The following is a 24,414-nucleotide window of genomic DNA, read 5'->3' as shown; positions in this document are numbered from 1 at the left end:
ATGGTTCTCTCCACCACAGCTCTTGTGAAGGTGTGGCTCCTATTGTACTGCTGCTCAGCTTCTGTTCTTAGGTGGTAGAGAGGCGACATGAGCCACCTTCAGAGGGAATAGCCCTTGTCACCCAGCAGCCACCTATCAAGACGAGCTGGAGCACTGAAGAGCCCCAGCACCTGGGAGTGTCTGAGGAAGTAGGCATCGTGTGAGCTGCCTGGGTACTTTGCAGGGACTTGTAGAATCAGCATCCTGAGATCACACACTATCTGCATGTTCATGGAGTGGAAGCCCTGCCTGTTGATGAAAGCACTGGGCTCACCTGCTGGCACCTTGATGACCACGTGTGCAGTCTATTGCACCCTGGACGCGGGGGAAGCCAGCAATGGCCACGAAGCCTCTGGCTCCCTGTGTCTGACTTGCCTGGTCCCAACGGTAGTAGATGAAATGTCAACGCACGCCTAAACAAAGCATCTGTGACCTGCTTGACACAAGTGTGGACAGCTGATTGGGAGACACCACAAAGATCACCCACCGACCCCTGGAAGGAGCCAGAGTCATAGAAGTTGAGGGCAGCTGTGACCTTTAGATCCACTGGCATGGGGTGTCTACCCACACAGTTAGCGGAGATCTCCGGCCCAATCATCTGACAGATAGAGTTGACTGTCGCCCTTGAGAGATGGAGCCACCTTCGGCACTGCACCACAGACATATCGAGGTAGCTGCTTCGCCACCTGTATACCCTGGCAGCACGTTAGATGTATTCTGCAGCCCCTTCCACCTTGGTCTACCTCTTGGCCCTGCACCCCTTGTGCTTGCACCTGTGTCCCCAAATGTGGCTCCCCTGGAGGCTGAATGTGCACTCTTGGCCTCCTCCCCCTTCTAGCCCTTCCTCCCTTCCTCCTCAGAGAAGGTGCTTCCAGTGGAGAATTCAGCTCCCATTCCCAGCCTATGGGAAAGCTTCCAGAAACCTGCAGGCCCAAAAAAGATTCCCCACTGCAGGGTGCTGACCTGAGGGCTAAGAGTCCAGACAAAGCAGCTGGTTTGCATTTTAAGGTATTGCAGATCACAGGCAAGTTTCAAAAACTTTGAAAAATCAATACTTGAGAGAGCACACGCGCAACCCCAGTGAGCCCTCTTATCCCGCCCGTGGATGAGGTTTATACAAATGTGTCCTACCTGCCTGCCCGTTGTGACCGTGCGCTGACCCGGATATTGCACGAGTGCCAAAAAATCAGTGTCGATTGGTGAGTCGAGGGCCCATTAATTAATGGTGGGCGTGCAGCAGATGATATTGTGCGCCCTCCCAACAAACTATTGCGATGGCGCACGATGACGTCAGGATGCTCGTCCGACGTCATTACGCGCAGACGTGCAGGGCATGCCCCTGCACACCAATGGGAAAATTCAGCCCCATGTTGCAGATTTTTCTGCTTTTATTTCAGATTTCCAGCATCTGCAGGACTTTGCTTTTGTAAGAGCATATCCCATTTGGTCCCTGATGAGCAATGGTTGAAAGGCACCACTTGGTGAGGTACATAGAGAAGACGAGCATGTGTCATGTTAAATTCCTGATCATTGGATTCAACAATTTTGGGGTAAAATTTGGGATGTTGCAGTTGGCTTTAGTGCCCCTTGGTTCAGGGAATAATCAACTATGATTGCTGCGTAGTGCACCTCATGGCGAAGTTGGGGAGGTGGGGAAGGGGTGGCGGGGATGGGGGTGGTGGTGTGTGTGTTGACATTGAGTTCAAGTAGGGAATCTCTGGTCACATAATTTTCCAGTAGTCAGCAATGGCAGCCTGTGATGAATCCTGGGTATCGAAACCCTGTTGACATTCATGTAATTATATCCCAATATTTCTTACTGTCAGAAAATGGGGTGTTGGGGGCAGAGTAACATTCCTCTAATTGCTTAATTAAACTGCTAGTAATTGTGCAAATTATCCCTGTTAAATGCTATTGGGATGCAGGATGTGAGCAGTTTACTATGTTAAAATACAGGGGATCGTGCAGATAGTAACAGCAGCCACCCAAGTTAAAATATTGAGGATGGTTATTTTATTTGCTTTTCCCATGGTTAATAAACATTAAGTAAAATTTGTGCAGTTAAACAACTGGTCAATCTAAATTGTAACAAATGTTAAATTTCTTGAGTGGTTTGGTAAGAGGACAGCTTTAAGTGGAGTCTTTGACAGCTATACAAAACAAACTTCCATCACCATTAAATGCATCTCTCTGTACCAATGTGATCGTCAAAACAAAGATGCTGTTCTCCATTGACTTATGGTTCATCAGTATGTATGTTTACTGGGAGGTACTGAGGGCCACTCTTTTGTACGTAGAGTTATTTACGTTAACCCTTAGGAGGGATCAAAAAGGCAATTTCAACTGAAGAAAATGACACGATGAATGCTCAAATTGTTGGTGCAGCTATGGGATCATCTTTAGGTCCGTCACCTGCTAATGTTTTCTTGTGCTTCCATGAGAAACGCGTTTTTGATGGAATGAGCCCTAATCCCCTACCTTATGCATGTTTCTGATACATAGATGATATGTTTACGATCTTTGAATCCGTGGCCACATGTAAGGATTTCCTTACACCCATTAATACAGTCCACCCTGTGCTCAAATTTACTGTTGAGATGGAGATAAGAAATCTGCTAATGGGTTGTCCAGTACTACCTAGTGGAAACCTACCTTCACCGATCAATATACACGTTGGGACTCGGATAGTCCATGCGCTATAAGATTGGCTTCATCAGCAACCTTGTAAATAGGGCCCTAGCCCTTTGCTCACATTGCACATTTGATGCAGAAATAGAATGCATCAGAGATATCCTGTGGGACAGTAGTTATCTTGATCATTGTTTGCTGTGTATCACAGAAGCTTGCAAATGGGTCCAAGGCTGCCACTTTTGGATCTGAGAAGTCTACCTCAAATTAACCTAGAAAGGGAAAGTATCTCAAAAATTTGAAGAACAGGTCAAGCGAGCTGTTTTTCACTGCTACTATGCACTGACTAAGCGAGTGGTATTTTCCAATAACAGGATGCTGTGTCAGTCAAAGATGTTCCACCTACCACACAAGTGAGCAGCGTCATGTATAACTTGCAGTGCTGGTGCAATGCCAGGTACATAGGCCCAGCAATTGGCTGATGGAATCAAACAGCATGTTCCTTCGGTTGTTCCTAATAGGCAAGATACAGACCATACTCAACTAACCTGTGCTTGAAAAACCCAAAACAAAATGTGGACTGTTAGATGTAATTAGATGTTAGATGGGCAGCACTTGCTGAACATTCCTAAGTGTGCTACACTAGCAACCAATTTTAAGATAATCAGTCAAACTTGGAACGTGACGCATTTACGCTTGCTGGAAGCAAAATATATTCATACACAGGGACCTGTTCTCCCCAAAGTAAAGCAATATGTTCAAGCATTGCACTTTTTGTTTTAATTACCCAGGAGTTGGGAAGCCTATAGTTCCCTGTTGTGTTTGTCCTGATGTGTGCAAGACAAAAAGCTTTGGCAACATGTCTGTCTTTTCAGCAATATTCAAGTTCTGTACTGCCAAGTGACTGTTTGAAGAAAATGCTTTGTTTTGTGCTCTACTGAATTCATGACCATTATATAGCTTGAAATGCTGTGACTGGGCCATGAGCTGGCCTTTGAAACCTAGATGCCAGAACATAAATCATTGACTAGGGAATGTGCTTTACTTTGAGACTGTAACACTTCTGTGCATCATGGGGGAAAAAGATTAATTCAAAATTAATTATTTTTGTGTATATTTATCAACCCATTCAAAGAATACTGTTGGAACTTATCAGTAATGTAAAACAATCCAATGTTATTAATTTCTGCTTAACTTCAAAACTCCTTTGGGACATACATTACATAAGAGCTTGAAATATGAACAATTTAGCACTCTGATTTTTAGGGAAAATTAAATTTTATCCATATGGTTGAGAAGTCCTTAGCAATTTTTGCATATAAAAACCATTCATTTGCTTTTATAAGAGCAAAATACTGTGGATGCTGAAAATCTGAAACAAAAACAAAAGTTGCTGGAAAAACTCAGCAGGTCTGACAACATCTATAGAGAGGAAGACACTCGCAGACACTTGCTCCTTCCACCCCCGGACCATGACCCCACCACTGAACATCAAGCCATTGTTTCCAGGACTGTCACTGATCTCATCTCCTCTGGAGATCTTCCCTCCACAGCTTCCAACCTCATAGTCTACCAAACTCGGACGGCCCACTTCTACTTCCTACCCAACATCCATAAACAGGACAGTCCCGGCAGACCAATCGTGTCAGCCTGTTCTTGCCCTAAGGAACGAATTTCTGCCTATCTTGACTCCATTCTTTCTCCCCTTGTCCAGTCTCTTCTCACCTGCATCTGCGATTCCTCTGATGCCCTACATCATATCAACAATTTCCAGTTCCATGGCCCCAACCGCCGCCTCTTCACCATGGATGTCCAATCCCTCTACACCTCCATCCCCCACCAGGATGGTCTGAGGGCTCTCCGCTTCTTCCTTGAACAGAGGCCCGAACAATCCCGATCCACCACCACCCTCCTCCATCTGGCTGAACTTGTTCTCTCACTGAACAATTTCTCTTTAAACTCGTCTCACTTCCTCCAAATAAAAGATGTGGCTATGGATACCCACATGGGCCCCAGTTATGCCTATCTCTTTATGGGGCATGTGGAACATTCATTGATCCAGTCCTACTCAGGCCCCCTCCCACAAGTCTTTCTCCGGTACATTGATGACTCCTTCGGTGCCGTTTCATGCTCTTGTCTGGACCTGGAAAAATTTATTAATTTTGCTTCCAATTTCCACCCCTCCATCACTATCACATGGTCCATCACTGACACTTCCCTTCCCTTCCTTGACCTCTCTGTCTCAATTTCTGGTAATAGACTATCCACCAGTATTCATTACAAGCCCACCGACTCCCACAGCTACTTTGACTACAGCTCCTCACACCCTGCTTTTTGTAAGGACTCCATCCCATTCTCTCAATTCCTTCACCTCCATCGCATCTGTTCCGATGATGCCACTTTCCAAAGCGGTTCTTCTGACATGTCTTCCTTCTTCCTTAACCGAGGTTTTCCACCCATGGTGGTTGATGGTGTTCTCAACCGTGTCCGGCTCATCTCCCGTGCATCCACCCTCACAGCTTCCTCTCCCTCCTAGAATCATGACAGGGTCCCCCTTGTCCTCACTTTTCACCCCACCAGCCTCTGCATTCAAAGGATCATCCTCCGCCATTTCTGCCAACTCCAGCATGATGCCACCACCAAACATATCTTCCCTTCACCACCCCCCCCTTGTCGGCATTCCATAGGGACTGTTCACTCCAGGACACCCTGGTCAACACCTCAAACCCCTCCTACCGTACCTTCCCATGCAACCGCAGAAGGTGCAACACCTGCCCCTTTACTTCCCCCCTCCTCACCATCCAAGGGCCCAAACACTCCTTTCAAGTGAAGCAGCACTTTACTTGCACATTCCTCAATTTAGTCTACTGCATTCGCTGCTCCCAATGTGGTGTCCTCTACATTGGAGAGACCAAATGCAGACTGGGTGACCACTTTGCGGAACACCTTCGGTCTGTCCGCAAGCATGACCCAGACCTTCCTGTCGCTTGCCATTTCAACACACCACCCTGCTCTCATGCTCACATGTCCGTCCTTGACTTGCTGCAATGTTCCAGTGAAGCTCAATGCAAACTGGAGGAACAGCACCTCATCTTCCAATTGGGCATTTTATAGTATTCTGGACTGAATATTGAGTTGAACAACTTCAGATCATAAAGTCTCTCCTCCATTCTTTTTGATTCCCCTTTTTTATAATAATTATTATATATTTTTATATATATATATATATATACTTTTCCCACCTATTTATTATTTTTAAAATTTATTTCCATCCATTGTTTTATCTCCACCTTTTAGCCTTTTTGATCCCCCCACCCCACCCCCACTAGGGCCATCTGTCACTTGCTCATCCTGCTTTCTGCCCGTAATGTCACCGTTAGCACACCTTTTAGCTAATATCACCACTGTCAACACCCCTTTGACTTTTTGTTTATGACATCTTTGGCAATCTCTCCTTTGCCTCCGCATCTCACTGGCCCTCTATCCAGGTTCACCTGTCCCACCCCCCATAAACAGCTTATATTTCATTACATTTCTATTTCTTTTTAGTTCTGATGAATAGTCATATGGACTTGAAACGTTAATTCTGTCTTCCTCTCCATAGATGCAGTCAGCATTTGTCTTTATACTTTGCCTTATTGCTACCAGCACATCTAGTTTGGCTGGGGACAATCAGTTTAGGTATTTTAAGCACTTCTGATGACAGTTTCATCTGTAGAATGTATCGCACGTGCTAACTTTTGCCATGCATCTCTTTTTTTTGTAGTACTTTTCTGGTGTCACTTGTTACATCTTTGTTTTTAAGCAACCATTTTGTTTCTTTAAATAGCTTCATCACTGTTCCTGTAAATGAACTTGCACCTTCAATTCTGCTGCCAAACTTCAAGGTACACATGGGAACATTTTTCAGAGATAGGATTATAAAACAGTAAGGTCTGCTGTGAGGAGATTGACGTCTTGCAAAATAACCCATATTGTGTAATCTGTTTTTGCCATGTTCTGTGACTTGAGGGATTCACCATTATTCATTCTTACAATTTGTAAGTCTCATGCTGAAATATCAAATTCACTTAGGAATGGCGGCTATTAAACATTAATAAACTACAGAAACTAATAATTATAATAGGAAGAGGGTGCGTAATAGCACAGTGAAACCAAAGTACAAATAAAAAGTTTGTAATGAATAAATTATTCTTAAGAAATGTCATTGTGTATGAAGTTTTTAGCTTTCAAGCTAAGTTCTTGATTAATGTAAACTGAGTTCAGTTGATGTGTTTTCACACCAGCCAGGTGAGCTGCGGTGATATTTTCTGTCCTTTTTATATTCATGTGTTCCTAGTACTGGTAGCTACATCAACATGATGAGCTGTAACTTCCAAGCTCCAGAGTGTACCTGGGGGTACCCCAAAGATGCGCTGGGGACCCCCAACCCCAGACATTCCCAGGTTGCGATTCCACAGCAATTGCCTGGGAAGTTCAAGCTTCCTATGTGCAGTTGCCCTGCACTGGGAACCATCTGAAAATGAGATTTCAATCACAAACTTTGGATGGTTCTGACTGTTGTGCAGCAATAATTACCCATAAAAAGTTAGAAGAATTAAAACCACTTCTAGCTCCTGGGTGACAGCCCGCCAGCCCACCCCCAAAATCCTACCCACTTAGCTAAGACACTTAACTTCTCCCCTGGCTTGTCAAAGACCTTTAAACTTAGCTGGACCTTTAAACTTATCTGGCTTACGGCAGCTAGTGCTGTAAAAAAGGGGCTGTGGTTTACTTACCTATGACTCTACAGCCCTCGGCGGTGGGCCCCAGGAGTGCACTGCACTGCACTGATCTTGCCCCGGCCCAAGTTCGGAAGGTCGGGCGAGTTGTGATAGCCTGAATTTTCAGGTAAGTAATTTCGAGTGGAGTGGCAATCTGACTCAATTGCCACTCCCTCAGAAGTTACTCCCCAATGTAACTTGGAAAGTCTGCTACAACTAGAGTTAAAAATTTCTTAAGTTTGGTGAAGCAACAGAAATTCTTGAATTGTAATATGTTTTCAGTGACTTATTTTTAAGCGTTTATTTATTTTGGAGTCAGGCTCCCAGACAATTGTGATACCGCAATCCATAAGTACAAAAACCATAAGCAGCAGTACAATATTGTGTACATGTGGCACACACGATTCAATCAGCACGAAACTATATTTTGGTCTGTTGTGGACCAATTAATGCACAAATTCACAGATGTTCACAATGGAGAAACATTGTTCATTCAGAAAATGAGAAATTCTGCGACTTATGTTGATTAGGAATTTAATTAGCTACCCATATTGGTGTCTAATCAAGACCTGTTATATCTCTAGAATACAGCCATCATTGATCTCCAATTAATCAGCAAATTCTGTGCACATATATAACACTGACTATGACTCTGTACTTAGTTATGCTGTTTTTGTAGACTTATAACAGAAATTTTTGCCTTATATAAGGCGTGTTATTGTACTAATGATATTACATTGGCAAGATGGCTTTTATAATGGTCAAAAAAAAAAGAATATTAAATCGATCCAAGCAAGCCAGTTGATTCATCACTACTCTGGTGACAACCCTGTGGGCAATTCAGTCTCATGAATCACACTATCATTGGAGCTCGTTTCCTCTTTATTTCTTTTATCTTTGTTTTAAAGGATAGTTGTGCTTATGCAAGCTGGTCAACTTTCATAAAACTCAATAAATAAATAAATACAATGTAAATTACTATTTTCTATAAACATCTGACCACAAATGTTAATTCTACTTCTGGATACCTCACTACAAAATGGAGTATCATTTTCATCTTATTCAGTGTTTTAGAGACATTCACCAAGCAACAGGCTGTACAATAATATTATTCCGTTCTTAACAATAATTTTAAGTAATTTAATGAAAATCCAAAGTTTGAGCTTCCTTCTGACGTTCATTTTTTTCCCCCCACTGACCTGAGTGTCCTTTATACTGCTAATTTTCTTGATTTTTAGCAAACTTTTCCGAAGTATTAGCAGTTGACTATGATACATGATGAGCCACTGGGCTGGAATTTCCCCGGTGGTAGAGCTTACGCTGAAAATGTGTTGGGATTGCCAGTGAGACTGCACTCCGTTCTGTCATTTTTTTTCTGGAGCAGTTTAATTTTGATATTGATGTCAGTTTTTCCTCACTATTTGTGCTCCTCTCTCGTGCTCTCATGGAGCTTGGCTTTGTTGGGGAGAGAAATCCAGTGCTGCTGCAGCACCATAAATGGCAAGTCAGTGATGATTTCAGAGCAACAAAACATACTGATGGGAGTGAAGGAAGTATTTCTAAGGGAGGTGCAGTGCAGCCATGAGCCTGTAAGTTTTCTGACTCTACTGAAATAGCAACAAATAGTTGCATTTATAGAGCACTTTAATGTAGAAAAACATTTGAAGCTGTTTTGTGGGGCCCCAATCAGGTGTTGAGCCAAATAAGAGGATATTAGGAGGGTATGATTCAAAACATCCACTTAGCACCCATTTGTCCAATCAGTACTCTAATAATCCAGTCCTCCCTCCAATATTTTAATATCCCATCCTCCAACACCTGGTGTGACAGAGGCCAACCACTTAGGAGGCTGTAAGCAATCAGAGTCTTCCCAATCTATATTGCCCCACCTCCCCTCCTGTGTTCTCAAGCCTCATTCCCTGAAGAAGAGTCATACGGACGTGAAACATTAACTCTGTTTCTCTCTCCACAAATGCTGCCAGACCTGCTGAGCTTTTCCAGCACTTTGTTTTTATTTAAGGTTTTGGTGCAGTTGAGTTATTGGCATGGTAGCGATTTTAGGTTTAGAGATTGGAGCAAGCATGGTTTGGCAAATTTTCTGATCATAAGCCCAGTTACCTTGTGTAGGCCATTTCGTTTGCAGCAAAGGAGAATTGTCAACCTATTGTAATGCCACAGTTGCTGCCTTCACTGAAAGGAACTCACTCAAAAATTTGATCCTGGAATCTTCTGGTGTGTCTGGTTTAGGATTATTACAGGAAGTGCTGCTGGCCACTAGAGAGTCTACCTCCAATGTCATCAGGGGAATGCATGCACAATTTTTCGTTTGAGGTATACACAAAAGGGTTGTGTGTGTTATGTTGCAATGCAAAAGCTATTTTGCTCAGTATTGTTCTTTTCCATATTTGAACAGGACGTTTTGAACACTTTTGAAAAGCTGAAATGGTGAATAATGAATTAGTAAATTGTTTATTAACGTGACTGGTTAGCAAATTAGCATTTGTAACATTTGGAATTATACCCATTAATCTTATAATGTGTTCACTGTAGGCAACAGTTTAAAACAAAATATAATTTTCTATGTTTACAGTGTTTCCACAAAAATGAACAGAAGAAAATAACTCAATTCAATGTCCAGGAGTTAATTTCAAAAGTACTGAAAAAAGTTTGTGCACAAAAGCAGTTTTGAGAATGACGCTCTTTAGTTTTTAATTAATTGAATGATTCTTATCTAGCCAGTTACAGCCATAAAATCACCTATAATGGCTTCCCTCCTGCTTCTGCACCATTACCATTATCCAAACCTGGTCCTATCCTCTAACCCTTTCTCAGCCACATGTTGCCCCTTCCTCGATGTCATCTGAAAAACATAGCTCAATTTTCACATGTACGCTGGCAGCACCTAGCTTTACCCCATGGCCACCACTTTTCTCTTCTGTAATGCCACTGAATTATTAGACCGGTTGTCTGATGTCGAGTACTGGATCAGCAGACATGTTCTCCAATTAAATATTGGGGAAACTGAGGCCAATGTATTTGGACTCCATTTAAACTCTGTTCCCGAGCCACAGACTCCATCCCTCTCCTGGGCAACTGTCCAGGTCTGACCTGAGCAAACTCTGGCTAAGCTGTCACATTGAGTCTGTGGATCGTCCAATCCAGCCCCTGGCTCCAGCACTGGTGAGTTCTGTGTGCACCTGAGTGTGCATGTGCAACAGCTCCTGGTGCCTGGCATCAGGGACAGTGAAAATAAAATGTAGATCTGATCTATGGAAAACATCAATGAAAATACTTCAAGGCCAAGGAAGTACATCCAGGTAAGCTGGAGCCTTCTAATACCTGAGGCCAGAGGTGGGCTTCTCTGGGGAAGTGCGGCCATCATGTTAAAGGGGTGAGCAAACAAGGCGCAGCAATGAGCAACACTTAAATGTACATTCATGGTTATTTGTTAATTTCAAAACTTCAACAACATTTTCATTTGGGCTTTTATACTCTTTATGAAAAATCAAGTAAACTCTTATACAGTTTGTTTCCCCATTTTCCTCATTCCTTCACGGGAGGAGCTGATTCTTGCTGAGGCCTGGTGGCACGGGTACTGGCAGGCCAGGATTTGTACCTGGGACTTTCAGGTCTGCATTGGCATAGTAATCCACTGAAAAGCGCCTTTACCCACAAGAATCTGGAATCTTACATCTGTGTGTATGTCCTGCAAGTGTTTTACATTATAAATTTTTCTAACCATGTTATGGTTATAATGGTACTAGGGATGTGGAACTTCAGTTATGTGGGGAGATGAGAAGAGCTGGGGTTGTTCTCCTTGTTTCATAGAAAGTTGAGGGTATATTTAATAGTGATGTTCAAAATCATGAAAGGTATTGATTAGGTAAATAAGGAAAACTGGTTTCTGGTGGCTGAAGGATTGGTAACCAGAGGACACAGATTTAAGGTAATTGGCAAAAGAACCAGAGGGTAGCAGATTTGTAGACCCAGCAAATTTAGGGGGAGATGGTGGTGTAGTGATATTGTCACTGGACGAGTAATCCAGAGACCCAGGGTAATACTTTGGGGTCCTGGGTTTGAATCCAGCCAATGTTGGAATCTGAATTCAGTAAAAATCTGGAATTAGAAGTCTAATGATGACCATAAAACCATGCCGAATGTCGTAACAGCCCATCTGGTTCAATTCTGTCCATTAGGGAAGGAAATCTGCCAACCTTACCTGGTCTGGCTTACATGCAACTCCGGACCCACAGCAATGTGGTAACTCTTAAATGCACTTTGAAATGGCCTAGCAAGCCACTCAGTTATATCAAACCGCTAAAAAGTCAACAAGGAATGAAACCTGACAAACCACTTGGCATTGACCTCGGGACCAGTAATGACAATAGCAAAGTCAGCCCTGTCAACCCTGGAAAGCCCTTCTCACTAAGCTGGGGGCTTGTGCCAAAATTGGGCAAACTGTCTCTCAGACTAGTCAAGCAACAGCCTGACATAGTCATACTCACCTTACTTACAATGTCCCATCACCATCTCTCAATATGTTCTGTCCCACTGGCAGGACAGACCCAGCAGAGGTGGTGGCACAGTGGTATGTATTCGGGAAGGAGTTGCCCTGAGAGTCCTCAACATTGACTGTGGACCCCATGAAGTCTCATGGCATTGGGTCAAATATGAACAAGGAACCTTCTCCTGATTACCATGTACCACCCTCCCTCAGTGCTCCACTATGCTAAGCATCATTTGGAGGAAGCACTGAGGGTGGCAAGGGCCCAGAATGTACTCTGGGTGGGGAAATTTGATGTCTGTCACCAAGACTGGCTCAATAGCCTGAACACTGAGTGAGCTGGCTGGTTCCTAATGGACATAGCTGGTAGATTAGGTAGGTGATGAGGGAACTAACAAGAGGGGAGAACATGTTTGACCTCATCCTTACCAACCTGCCTGCTGCAGATGCATCTTGTCCATGACAGTATTGTTAGGAGTAACTACCGCACAGTCTTTGTGGAGACGAAGTCCAGTCTTCACATTGAGGATACCTGCCATAATGTTGTGTGTGCTACCACCGTGCTAAATGGGATAAATCTCAAGCAGTTCTTGCAACTCAAGATGGGGCAGCCATGAGGCACTATGGGCTATCAGCAGCTGCAGAATTGTACTCAACCACGATCTGTAACTTCATAGCCTGGCATTTCCCTCACCTCTACCATTACCACCAAGCCAGGGGACCAACCCTGGTTCAATGAAGAGTGCAGGAGGGCATGCCAGGATCAGTGCCAGGCATACCTAAAAATGAGGTGTCAACCTGGTGAAGCTGCAACAGTATCACTTGCTGCTTCAATTGTTTGGCCTGCGAGCAATAGACAGAGCTAAGTGACTCCACAACTAATGATTCAGATCTAAGCTGTGCAGCCCTGCCACATCCAGTTGTGAATGGTGGTGGACAATTAAACAACTTGCTGGAGCAGGAGGCTCCACAAATATCCCCATCCTCAATGATGGGGGAGCCCAGCACATTAGTCCAAAAGATAAGGGTGAAGCTTTTGCAACAATCTTTAGCCAGAAATGCCAAATGGATGATCCACCTCAGCCTCCTCCTGAGGTCCCCAGCATCACAGATGCCAGTCTTCAGCCAATTCAATTCACTTCGCATGATATCAAGAAATGGCTGAAGGCACTGGATATTGCAAAGCCTATGGGCCCTGGCAATATTCCAGCAGTAGCACTGAAGACTTGCGCTCCAGAACTTGCTGTGCCCCCTAGCCAAGCTGTTTCAGTACAGCTACAACATTGGCATCGATCCGGCAATGTGGAAAATTGCCCAGGTATGCCCTGTGCACAAAAAGCAGGACAAATCCAACCCAGCCAATTACCTTTCCATCAGTGTACTCTCAATCATTGGTAAAGTGATGGAAGGGGTCATCAGTAGTGCTGAGAAGCGGCATTTGCTTAGCAATAGCCCACTCATTGACGCTCAGTTTGGGCTCTGCCAGGATTGCTCCGCTCCTGACCCCATTACAGCCTTGGTTCGAACATGGACAAAAGAGCCGAACTTCCGAGTTGAGGTGGGAATGACTGCCCTTGAGGTCAAGACAGCATTTAACTGAATCTGGCATCAAGGAGCCCTAACAAAACTGGAGTCAATGGGAATCGAGGGGAAAGCTCTCCCCTGGATGGAGTCATACCGAGCACAAAGGAAGATAGTTGTGGTTGTTGGAGGTCAATGTTCTCAGTTCCAGGACATGACTGCAGGAGTTTTCAGGGTAATGTCCTAGACCCAACCATCATCAGCTGCTTCATTAATGACCTTCCTTCTATTATGAGGTCAACTGGTGATTGCACAGTGTTCAGCACCATTCGTGACTCCTCAGGTACTAAACAGTCAATGTCCAAATGCAGCACGACCTAGATGACATCCAGACTTGAGGCTGACAAGTGGCAAGTTACATTCATGCCACACAAGTGCCAGGCAATGATCATTTCCAACAAGAGAGAATCTCACCATCGCCCCTTGACATTGTGTGAAATTACCATTGTTGAATTCTCCACTGTCAACATCCTGGGGGTTACCATTGACCAGAAACTGAACTGGACTAGCCATATAAATACTACAAGAGCAGGTCAGAGCCCAGGAATCCTGTGGCAAGTAACTCATCCCCTGATTCCTCATAGACTGCTCATCGTCTGCAAGGCACAAGTCAGGAGTGTGATGGAATACTCTCCACTTGCCTGGATGAGTGCAGCTCCAACAACACTCAGAAGCTTGGCTATCCAGGACAAAGCAGCCCACTTGATTGCACCCTTTCCACAAACATTCGCTCCCTCCACCATGGATGTACAGTGGCCGTGGTGTGTATCATCTATTAGATGCAGTGCAAGAGCTCACCAAGGCTCCTTAGACAGCATCTTCCAAACTTATGACTGCTTTCACCTAGAAGGACAAGGGCAGCAGACTCGTGGGATCACCACCACCTGGAAGTTCCCTCCCAAACCACTCAACAACCTGACTTGGAAATATATTGCCATTCCTTCACTGTCAAAACTCTGGAACTCCCTCCCTAATAGCATTGTGGGTGTATCTACACCATAGAGGCTGCGGCAGTTCGAGAAGGTAGTTCACCACCACCTTCTCAAGTGCACTTAGGAATGGCAATAAATGCTGGCCTAGCCAGTGAAGCCCACAACCTATGAATAAATAATTTTAAAAAACTTGATCTACAATTTTGCTGGTGTACAGGAAATTGAAATATCGAAGCATAAATGCTGCTACCTACAAACAGTCCCAAGATATATATGACTAAAGGTCTGCACAATTGCACTCGGCTTAATGTTTTGAGATTGGCACCTGAAACGAGAGTTGAAAAAGCATCTTCTGTCCCTCTCAGAGATGCAGCTAAGTTTTAGATTTTTGGAAGAAGGAAATGATGAATGATGAATGTAATTGAAAGTGAAGAGTGAGAGGATTTTAGGTTAGGGTTTTGTGTTCCCTAATAGGTGTGGAACAGGTTACAGATGGACTTGGGAGCATCTCTTATGGAACAATGAGGTAATTAAATACCAGCTCAAGGAATGAGAGGTAGAGGGTGGATCACTGCAATCTCCACAAGATGTGACTGCCTCTGAGATGCCTTTTAGTCTCTACGCTTTCTTTCTCTTTAATGTTTTTCCATTGATGGTTTCTGCAACGCCATATTGTAGATCACAGTGAAGCAGCATTTCTGTTGGCAAGACAGAAACAAAATACTGTGAATACTGGAAATCTGAAATAAAAACAGAAACTGCTAGAAGTACTCAGCAGGTCAAGCAGTATCTTTGCACGGAGAAACAGTGTGATGCTGGACTTTGCCATTGTGAAGATGTAAGGCAGGGTAACTAACTGCATTGTTCATATTAAGCCATGAGGGTTTGAAAAAGATGATAGGCTTGGTTTTGTTTTGTATGTAATACATCACTATGATGGTATAATAATAAAGGTTGCAAGCTTATTTGCACCAAAATTTATCTTCGTTATAATTGTTCGTTTCTTGACTGTTTATGGCCAATCCCTCCTTACAATTTCCATATCCAGATGTGGCCCTCCAGACTGTTCGCAACCATAGTGTCATAGTTGACCCCAAGAGAGCTCCCGTCTACATATTTCCATCATCATCAGAACTGCCTCATTCCACCTCCTGACTCCACCCCTGTCACAGTTCATCTGTTGCTGAAATTTTCATCAATGTGTTTGTTATCTGTATTCCAATGGCTGGCCTCCCATATTCCAGAATCAGTAAACTTAAAGTCATCTAAACCTCTGCTCTACTCACTCCAAGTTCCATTCACCCCTCACCCCCGTTTTTGCTGACCTACATTGGCTTCCAGTTAGGCAGTATTTTGATCATAACATTCTCATCCTTGTTTTTAAATCTGTCCATGACCTCACCCCCTCCCTATCTTTGTAATCTCCTTTAGCCCCACAATCTTCCCAGAAATCTGCACATCTCTAATGCTTATCTCTAGAGTACTCAGTGTAATTGCTTCCCCATTGGTGGACTTGTTTTCACCTCCCTGGACCTTAAGCTCTGGTACTTTCTCCCTAAACCTCGCTGCCCCTCTACCTCCCATTTAAGATGCTCCTTAAAACCTACCTCTTTGAATGAGCTTTTTGTCATCTTCCCCAATATTTCCTTATGTGGCTCAGTATCAAATTTTGCTTTATATTGCTCCTTGGTATCTTAGTGTGTTTTGTAGCATAAAAGGTGCTGTGTAAATACAAGGAGCTGTTCTAAAAATATTGGCGTTGTGAGGATTGTGAAAGACTCAGAAGAAATAAATAACCTAATGCCAACCAAATGTCATCCAATATCGATAAATATGAATGTTGTGTATTGCACTGAGAAAAGACTCGCCATGTGGACTTTCAGTCAGCAGCCATTAGTGAACTTATTTACATCTCACCAACAGAAACAGAGCATCCAGTAGAGAGAGCGGCTCTACACTCTCTCCCCATGGTCTACATTCCCTCTCCACTTAAAAGAACTTGTACATTAAATGTGAAATGATGCATGCATATTTTCCCAGAATACAATATGACTAAACCAATATCAATAATACATGAAATTTTGCAGGTTGGAATGCAAATTTGTTGCTACTGTAATCACAGCTAAAGCTTTTATGACCAATATTTCCAGAGTAACTTGCATGTTTAAAAAAAGTTATTAACTCCAGCATGTCTTTATTTCTTGCCATTTGATATTTTTGTTAATGATTTTTTTTTCTGTTTATTTCTTCCAATATACTTGCAATTAACCTATCTGGCTTCTTTCTCTCTCTTCCTGTCTAGGTACCTTCTTCCAATTCCATTAGCTAGACTCTGCTCTCTCAACATCTCTGATCGTGCCAACCCTGACTACCAACTCCATTCAATGGTTAGGATTATGATATTGATTTGTCTTAATCTGTGAGCCTATAATTCACTTTGCTGTACCAGCGAATTCTATGATACCAACAAACTTTCCGTTTCTTTGACTTTTCACTTTCTTTCTGAGCTTCACTTTGGGCTGTAGGAGGAATTTGGACTATAGGAGGTTTATCATGCTCTCCCTTTGTCAGATTTCCTCTTTCGGGTAAATAACCTACATGACACTGACAGTCTCTTCCAGGCCTTCACTAGATATGTGAATACACCTGGTCTCTTCACAACAACTCCAATCACATACTCCTCCTTACCACCTTGGTGGCATTTCACCATGACCTTCTGACTACTGAATTCTCCAAGTTTCGTGCTTAGTGTATCATGACTCATTACGTTTTGTCTTACTTTTACTTTGCTGTTGATGTCAAGCTTAAGCAAATTAAACCTTGTCCTAGGAGTGTGTTTAAACACTAGCTCAAAGTGAGCAACCTGTTGTCGACTTTGGGGTTATTCTGTAAGAGAACAGAAATTTGCCTGCGTTGAAGAAAAAGATGGAAATTACTGCCTAGTTTGTCATCCAGAAAATACATCTTCAAAGACTTCTTCACTTTCTGCAGCATCATTTGATGTTGGATAACATGGTGATATTAGTGCGTGTTTGACTCCATTCTTACTCAGAAATATTTCAAACTCTTCTGACATAAACTGAGGACCATTGTCTGACCGCAAAACCTCTGGCAACCCATAAATTGCAAACCAACTTCTCAGAACCTCAGTAGCTTTGACACTTGTGATATTGGGCATAGACTCAACATTTATCCACTTAGATAAAAGCAAAAAACTGCGGATGCTGGAAATCCAAAACAAAAACAAAACTCAGCAGGTCTGACAGCATCTGCGGAGAGGGGCACAGTTAACGTTTCGAGTCCAAATGACCCTTCAACAGAACTAAGTAAAAATAGAAGAGAGGTGAAATATAAGCTGGTTTAATTTATCCACTTACTTTAGCCATCGACCAAAACAAGGTACTCTTTCCCTCCCATTTTGTAGAAATAGACATGTACTCATTCTCATGATTTTTTTTTTTCTTTCGTTTGACTATGAAATGAAAGGAACCTTGTGTGGGTCATTTCTCATTCTGAGACACACCTCACAACTTTTCACCAATTCTTCAATATATCTGGCTACCTTAAGATACCAAAAATGACTTTTTGCTACTGTTTTAATATGGACTACCCTTATGTTCTCTTGATAAAATTCCTCCAGCAACCCCTCTCTAAATCTTGCCAGAATAATGACTCTTAAAGCCCAAAGGAGACAACCTTGATCTACACAGTTCATTTGTGTGCGAAATACTCCTGCAATTTCTCATCTCACTGATTAGGTCAGCTATTCGAGATTTTACTGAGCAGCACCTCCTTGCAAGTTTCTTTACTAATTTCTCAGGCAGACACTGGTATGTCATTTGTATATGTGAAATAAGTCACAAGTAACTCAGTAGCTAAGAATGAATCAGTTTCCATGGTAAGTCGAAAGAACATCCACATTTGCATGACTTGCTGACTTAGGATGTCTAATATCATACTGACGGTCCATGAAAATCAATGAAGCTGTGCTGCCACTAGTGATGGTACCTCCTTCTTTGAACCAGTTGTGAATGTAGAGGCTTGGTGGTCAGTTTATAAAGTAAACTTCCTACCATACAGGTACTTATGGAACTTTGTAACACCATATATGATACCTGTTTCTCAACTTATAAGTAATTTTGCTCTTAGTTAAAGTACGTGAAACACATGCTTCAGGCTTCTCCACATCGTTTTCCATTATGTGAGATAACACCACACCTAATTTCTGTGGTGAGGTACTGCATGCTAAAACAAGTTGTTTCATGGGATCATAGTGGTCAAATCAGCATCACTAGTCGTACATTCTTCAGTTCTTAATTTCTTAAATGAAATGTAAAAAGTAAATTTATCTCTGTCTCTTTGCTAAGTTTCTGTTGCATTTTGCACTGAGAAAAGACTCGCAGGAAGCAATCATTATTGAACTAACTTCACTTGCACCTCCTCAACAGAAATGGAGAGGGCAGCTGTACAATATACTACAATGAAGTCATATATTTGGAAGCAAGTTTTATGAAATGGAACGCAGATCCTAACATTTGTTATGTCCTCATTTGACATGAACCGTTGCCTATACAAAACAAATAGTGCTAGGCATTAATCCTCAAAGTCAATGATAGAGTGTTGCATATAATGCATAAGCACGGCTGTTTTGACAGTGTTTCATCCCTTGTTCGGTATTTACTGATGTGTGTTGTTCAGTTTTTATCCCCATAAGAACTCCTGTAAACATTAGTGCTGTTATGCACATCACCTGTTTTTTTTTTGTTGTTGTCTGGCACATACTTTCTGCTAGAAATTCTCCTGTTTAGTACAGGAACTGAATCTGACCAGTCCAGTCTTAACGACCAGTGGACCCTTGGGGATCAGAGCAGCGGAGCAATCCACCACTTACAATGGCTAAATTACTTGAACGACAACATACACTAAGATTTTAGCTGAAATGGATTAGCAGCGGGTCCTTGATTTGCAGCTACATCAGTCATTAAAGGTGAAACTAGAGCAAGTAGATCATTAAAAATAGAAAATTAAATCCTTAATTTACATCAAGAATAATCAAATATGCAAATACAAGGAAGTAACATTGTACAAAACCATAATCAAGTAATAGAGTGCTGTCTGCAGTTTTAGGCTCTCCATTGTAGGATAGAAAAAAAAATGGAAAAGTTGCACCATTGTTTCACCATAATTTTAATGGGGGACAATGAGTTACAGTTTTGGAGAGAGATTTGTGAAGTTAAGGCTTTTTCAGTAGAGGTGAGAAGATTAAATGGTGACAGATTTTCAGGATCACAAATGGGTTTCAGCTGTTATTGAGTGTTTCCACTTGGTGTTGAGATAGTTACAAAGGGTGGAATTATACACCGGGTGGCATGTTACGATCTCATTGAAGTCAGTGGACTTTTGAATAGCTTGCCGCATTTTACGCCCCCACCCTGGCTGTGACGAGGTCATAAAATTCCACCCAAATAGTTGCAACTTTTGGATAATTCTAACAAGAATAAGAAGGTGATGAGAAAATAAACCTCCACACACACGGTGGAATTAGTTTTCACGTAGTACAGGTACAGTGCCTCAACTCTGGCTACCTGAAAACTGGTGGTGTCTGAAAACCGAGCCTTTTTATAATTTCCATACATCAATTTTAATTGTGTAAAATTAAAATAAAAAAACTTGCTTGGATAATATGGCTAGGCACTGCATTGCATGGTGTGGCTTCAGACTAGCTACAGGCTTCACTGATTCTTGTGCTGCTCTGTTGCATGCTCCAAGCAACCCTTGACACCACCCAACCCAGCTTGACCCAAACTGCCCACAGCCTGAAACATCCAATCCACAATCCAACAATATCTGAAATTCTGACACGGCCTTGGTCCTTAGGGTGCCAGATTTGAGGTACTGTACCTGTGATGTTGAAGCAGAAACTATTAAGTTATTTTGAATGGAAGTTGATAGTTGCTTGAAAAGGAATTTTAAAGGACATGGAAAGTGAATAGGAGAGAGATTAAACTAGGTGGTCCTTCGAGAAAAGACTGTTGCAGATTCAGTAGCTTCACTGGTGTAATGTTCCATGATCCTATGCATGAAGGTTATGAAAATAGAATACCTGCAAATTTTCTGTGACCTGTTTTACAGATTTTCTCTTGTATTGAAGGTGCGGACTTCTTTGAAGGGCTGAATGATGATCCCTTCCAGTAGCTCATCGTTAGTTGTGTGCGGGCTCTGAATGTTGACAGGTTATCGGGTGCATTACAACCAAGCCGAATCCTGTGCTCATAACAGGGAGGGCTTTCAACTGCTGGCTGCTCATTTTCCTGCTGAGAAATGACTGACCAGTTGTTTAAAATTTGATGTGCATCTTACGTACTTATTTTCCCACCAGACTCAACCTTCAGGCAGGCCTTATAATGGATGCCCAGTACTTCCACCCAAAGCAAATGAAAGGAACTTTACATATGCAAACTGGACTCCAGTTGCAACTTGCAAACAGAAATGAGTGGAACATGCATGTCAGTCCCATTCCAGGTATTGAGAGGCCTAACTTGTGATCCTTAAAATACCTAAAAAGTAAGTTGCTTCATTTTTAAACTCCGCTGGGTCACAAAAATGTTCCTGCCATTGTGTCTTCAAAGCCTGTGCTCGTTGCACCTCCTGCTGACCAGCTATGTGCAGTAGATGGGTGATTTTTCTCCTGATAAAAACCAGCAAGCTGCACTGGGGTGTCAGTTTAATACCCCTGCCCGCCAAGAAAACTTTAGGCTTATATATGAAAGTGGAATAGAATTCCTGATTATCATGTCTGGCAGGCAGCATGGGCTGATCGTTTATTATGCCAAACTCAAAAGCCTTCCCTAGTATGGCTGCATAATATTTATCCATCTGGAGCCTGAAGGCTGAACTTTGGCTAATTTTTCACTCCTTAACCTATTGGTGTTAAATTCAATTTAACATCTTGACAGCCATTCCAGCTGAGACTGATTAATTCAGCAGAAATTAGCGAACGGACTTTCACGTATTAATGATTTTTAGAGCTACTTGCTCTTAACTCACTAAGCCTTTGGGAAAGCTGTGCTGGAATATTCTATAACACTCTATTTTCAAAATAATGTCTGTTGGTATTGCAGTGTTAACAGTATGCCATGATGTATATTGGTGTGCTCTTGTTTTCTATTGTCCAGTTAGTAAATGATTATAGTTACTTTTTGCATTATCATGGCATATTACCAATTAAAAATATAAGTACTGTCAATGCTACATCATTGAAGCTTGCAGAAACATAAGTGGAAAACTCCGTAGGTGCTGGCATTGAGTATTTTTAACTCGAGTGTGCAACTTTAATACAGTCTTAAGATGTTTTATGAGCACTCCTCCCTCTGATCATTTGAGAGGAAATGTTGGTATTTTGAATGGAATGTTTACACAGAGGATTTTAATGTGGTTTTCTATGCACTTTGATATGTTTTGATCTAAAATAGGAAGAAAGGAGGCATTGGAGTGCTGCAAACAGTGGGCAATGCTAGTTTGTCTCTTGTTTCTGGTGAAAAGAAAGTATAAGTTTTTATTTTAAAACAAGGAGCTTTCAAGATGCTGTAGGAAGCTTTAATCATTTTTCATATGATTTAGCATTTATCTGAATATTTACATTTTTCTTATAGGATGAAGAAGAAGAAATTAAATTGGAGATCAATATGTTGAAAAAATATTCTCACCACAGGAATATAGCAACCTACTATGGTGCTTTCATAAAGAAGAGTCCTCCTGGTCATGATGATCAACTCTGGGTAAGAAGAACAAATATTGTGCTTTGTTGCATCTCTTGGAAAGATCTCAGTGATTCACATTTGATGAATGAATTGTTTTAAAGTGCAATTGACTATTAATTCTAAGTTTTTTTGCGCGCACAAAATTATGATTAATAATTTGAATGAAAATAGAATGAGAATTTAGTAACAAACATGCAATAGAGGGTTTTTTGACACACTAGTGACATTAAATTTGCACACTAGTAACATTAAATTTTTTTGACACACTAGTAACATTAAATTTAAAGTAGCATTAAATTTGCTTTCCTTTACCCATAAAATTTTGAGCCATTCTTAATTATTTTTCTAGTGAAGTATCTGTTAAAAGTTTATAGTCTCGTAGAAATTGGATAATAATGGACAACTCAAAATTATTACAAACCAATACTTCAATTTACAACTCAAAAGCAGATATAGCAGATGGTCACAGCCGCTGGTTTACAGTGCCTCAATAAATTAAATTCCTTTTTATTACATAGAATTGTGGGATTTTTAAGTATCTTTTTGTATCATGAATACATGAATAGGATGGGAATAGAGGGATATGGACCCCGCAAGTGCAAAATGTTTTACTTGACGGGCAATATGATTGGCGCAGGCAAGGAGGGCCGAAGGGCCTGTTCTTGTGCTGCACTCTTCTTTATTCTCTAGGACCATATTTCACAATTCACCTGATTATCTATATAAAACAAACAAGACGACATGTTTTTATATGGAGAATGCAAGGGGACATGTGTTTTTGGTAACTTCAAATGCAGATATACCCACGTTTGTTTGTAGTGTGATAGAAAAACAATTTTGTTTTTGCTATGGCAAATTTAGGCATTTCTGAAGGATATGAACATTGAAGATGGTTTTAATTTCTAAGAGGGATTATACGTGTTCTTTTTTCCCCTTCCCATGGATTTCTGCTTTTGAGGCAAAATTAGATCTAAAGTCCTTGTTACAGGTTACAGTTGGTTTTTGATTTTTGTACAATTGGACAGCAATGCATACTAAGTATTGTACCTGAAGGACTGAGGTCAAGACCGAGAGAAACTGATATGAATCAACAACTGTATTGAATGCTCCCTATGTCTCTGTTAATACCTTAAGGGATACAAAACCATAATACTTTAATTAGGACACCAATACCCATATCCTATTGGTTAACCCATTATTCAAGAAGATGATGCAGTAGATCCCCAAAGGAATCCACCAAAAGACAATATTAACGTTGAGAAGTCATACCACAATTCTTCCTGGAATCCCAGGTGAAGCTGCCCATGTGCAAACCAGCACATTGTTGATGAGGATGAGTGACAATGGATAGCTTTACCTCACTCATTTCTTCAGACATGGATCTACCCATATTCAGATCCTACTGCTGAAATAGATTAACTGTATATCAAGTGTTTAATTATATGCGGGTGGAGTTCATTAATTGGGGTTTCACTTAAGAGTATTTAAAAAAAGCTGAATAAAGGCAACTCCAGAGGCATGAGGGAGGAGCTGGCCCGAATTGACTGGGAGATGAGCCTAGCAGGAAAGACAGTGGAACAGCAATGGCAGGCGTTTCTGGGAGTAATTTGGGAGACACAGCAAAAATTCATCCCTAGGAAGAAGAAGTATACTAAAGGGAGGAGGAGGCAACCATGGCTGACAAGGGAAGTCAGGGACAGCATAAAAGCTAAAGAGAAAGCATACAATGCGGCAAAGCGCAGTGGGAAGCCTACAAAGACCAACAGAGGAAAACTAAAAAAGAAATAAGGAGGGAGAAGATTAAACATGAGGGTAAACTAGCCAGTAATATAAAAGAAGATTGCAAGAGTTTTTTTAAGATATATAAAGGGTAAGAGAGAGGCAAAAGTGGACATTGGGCCGCTGGAAAATGACGCTGGAGAAGTAGTAGTGGGGAACAAAGAACTGGCGGAGGAACTGAATAGGTACTTTGCGTCAGTCTTCACAGTGGAAGACATGAGTAACATCCCCAAAGTTCAAGAGAGTCGGGAGGCAGAGGTGAGTATGGTGGCCATTACCAAGGAGAAGGTGCTAGGAAAACTGAAAGGTCTGAAGGTGGATAAATCACCTGGACCAGATGGATTACCCCCCAGAGTTCTGAAGGAGATAGCTGAAGAGATAGTGGAGGCGTTAGTGGTGATCTTCCAGGAATCACTGGAGTCAGGGAA

General features: G+C 41.9%; 1 protein-coding gene across 12 annotated transcripts in view; it reads left to right on the top strand.

Moving 5' to 3' along the window:
• Positions 1–24,414, top strand: part of LOC121283948 (mitogen-activated protein kinase kinase kinase kinase 4) — a 355,829-nt gene that overhangs the window by 154,820 nt on the left and 176,595 nt on the right. For 8 of the 12 annotated variants that reach the window (XR_005944401.1, XM_041198761.1, XM_041198757.1 and 5 more), the window contains one exon: positions 22,100–22,225. Coding sequence is in view for 11 of the 12 variants with exons in the window: in XM_041198761.1 (XP_041054695.1) it covers positions 22,100–22,225 (126 nt within the window). In the remaining variant the exon portion in view is untranslated. Of the gene's footprint in view, positions 1–6,496; positions 6,555–16,749; positions 16,835–22,099; positions 22,226–24,414 lie in introns of all 12 variants that reach the window. The other 4 variants (XM_041198752.1, XM_041198751.1, XM_041198755.1 and 1 more) reach the window with 2 other exon arrangements.

The sequence above is a fragment of the Carcharodon carcharias genome, chromosome 11 (assembly GCF_017639515.1).
Source record: "Carcharodon carcharias isolate sCarCar2 chromosome 11, sCarCar2.pri, whole genome shotgun sequence".
NCBI lineage: Eukaryota > Metazoa > Chordata > Chondrichthyes > Lamniformes > Lamnidae > Carcharodon > Carcharodon carcharias.
Note: the sequence above shows the minus strand (reverse complement) of the source record. Positions and strands in the feature narration are given on the sequence as shown.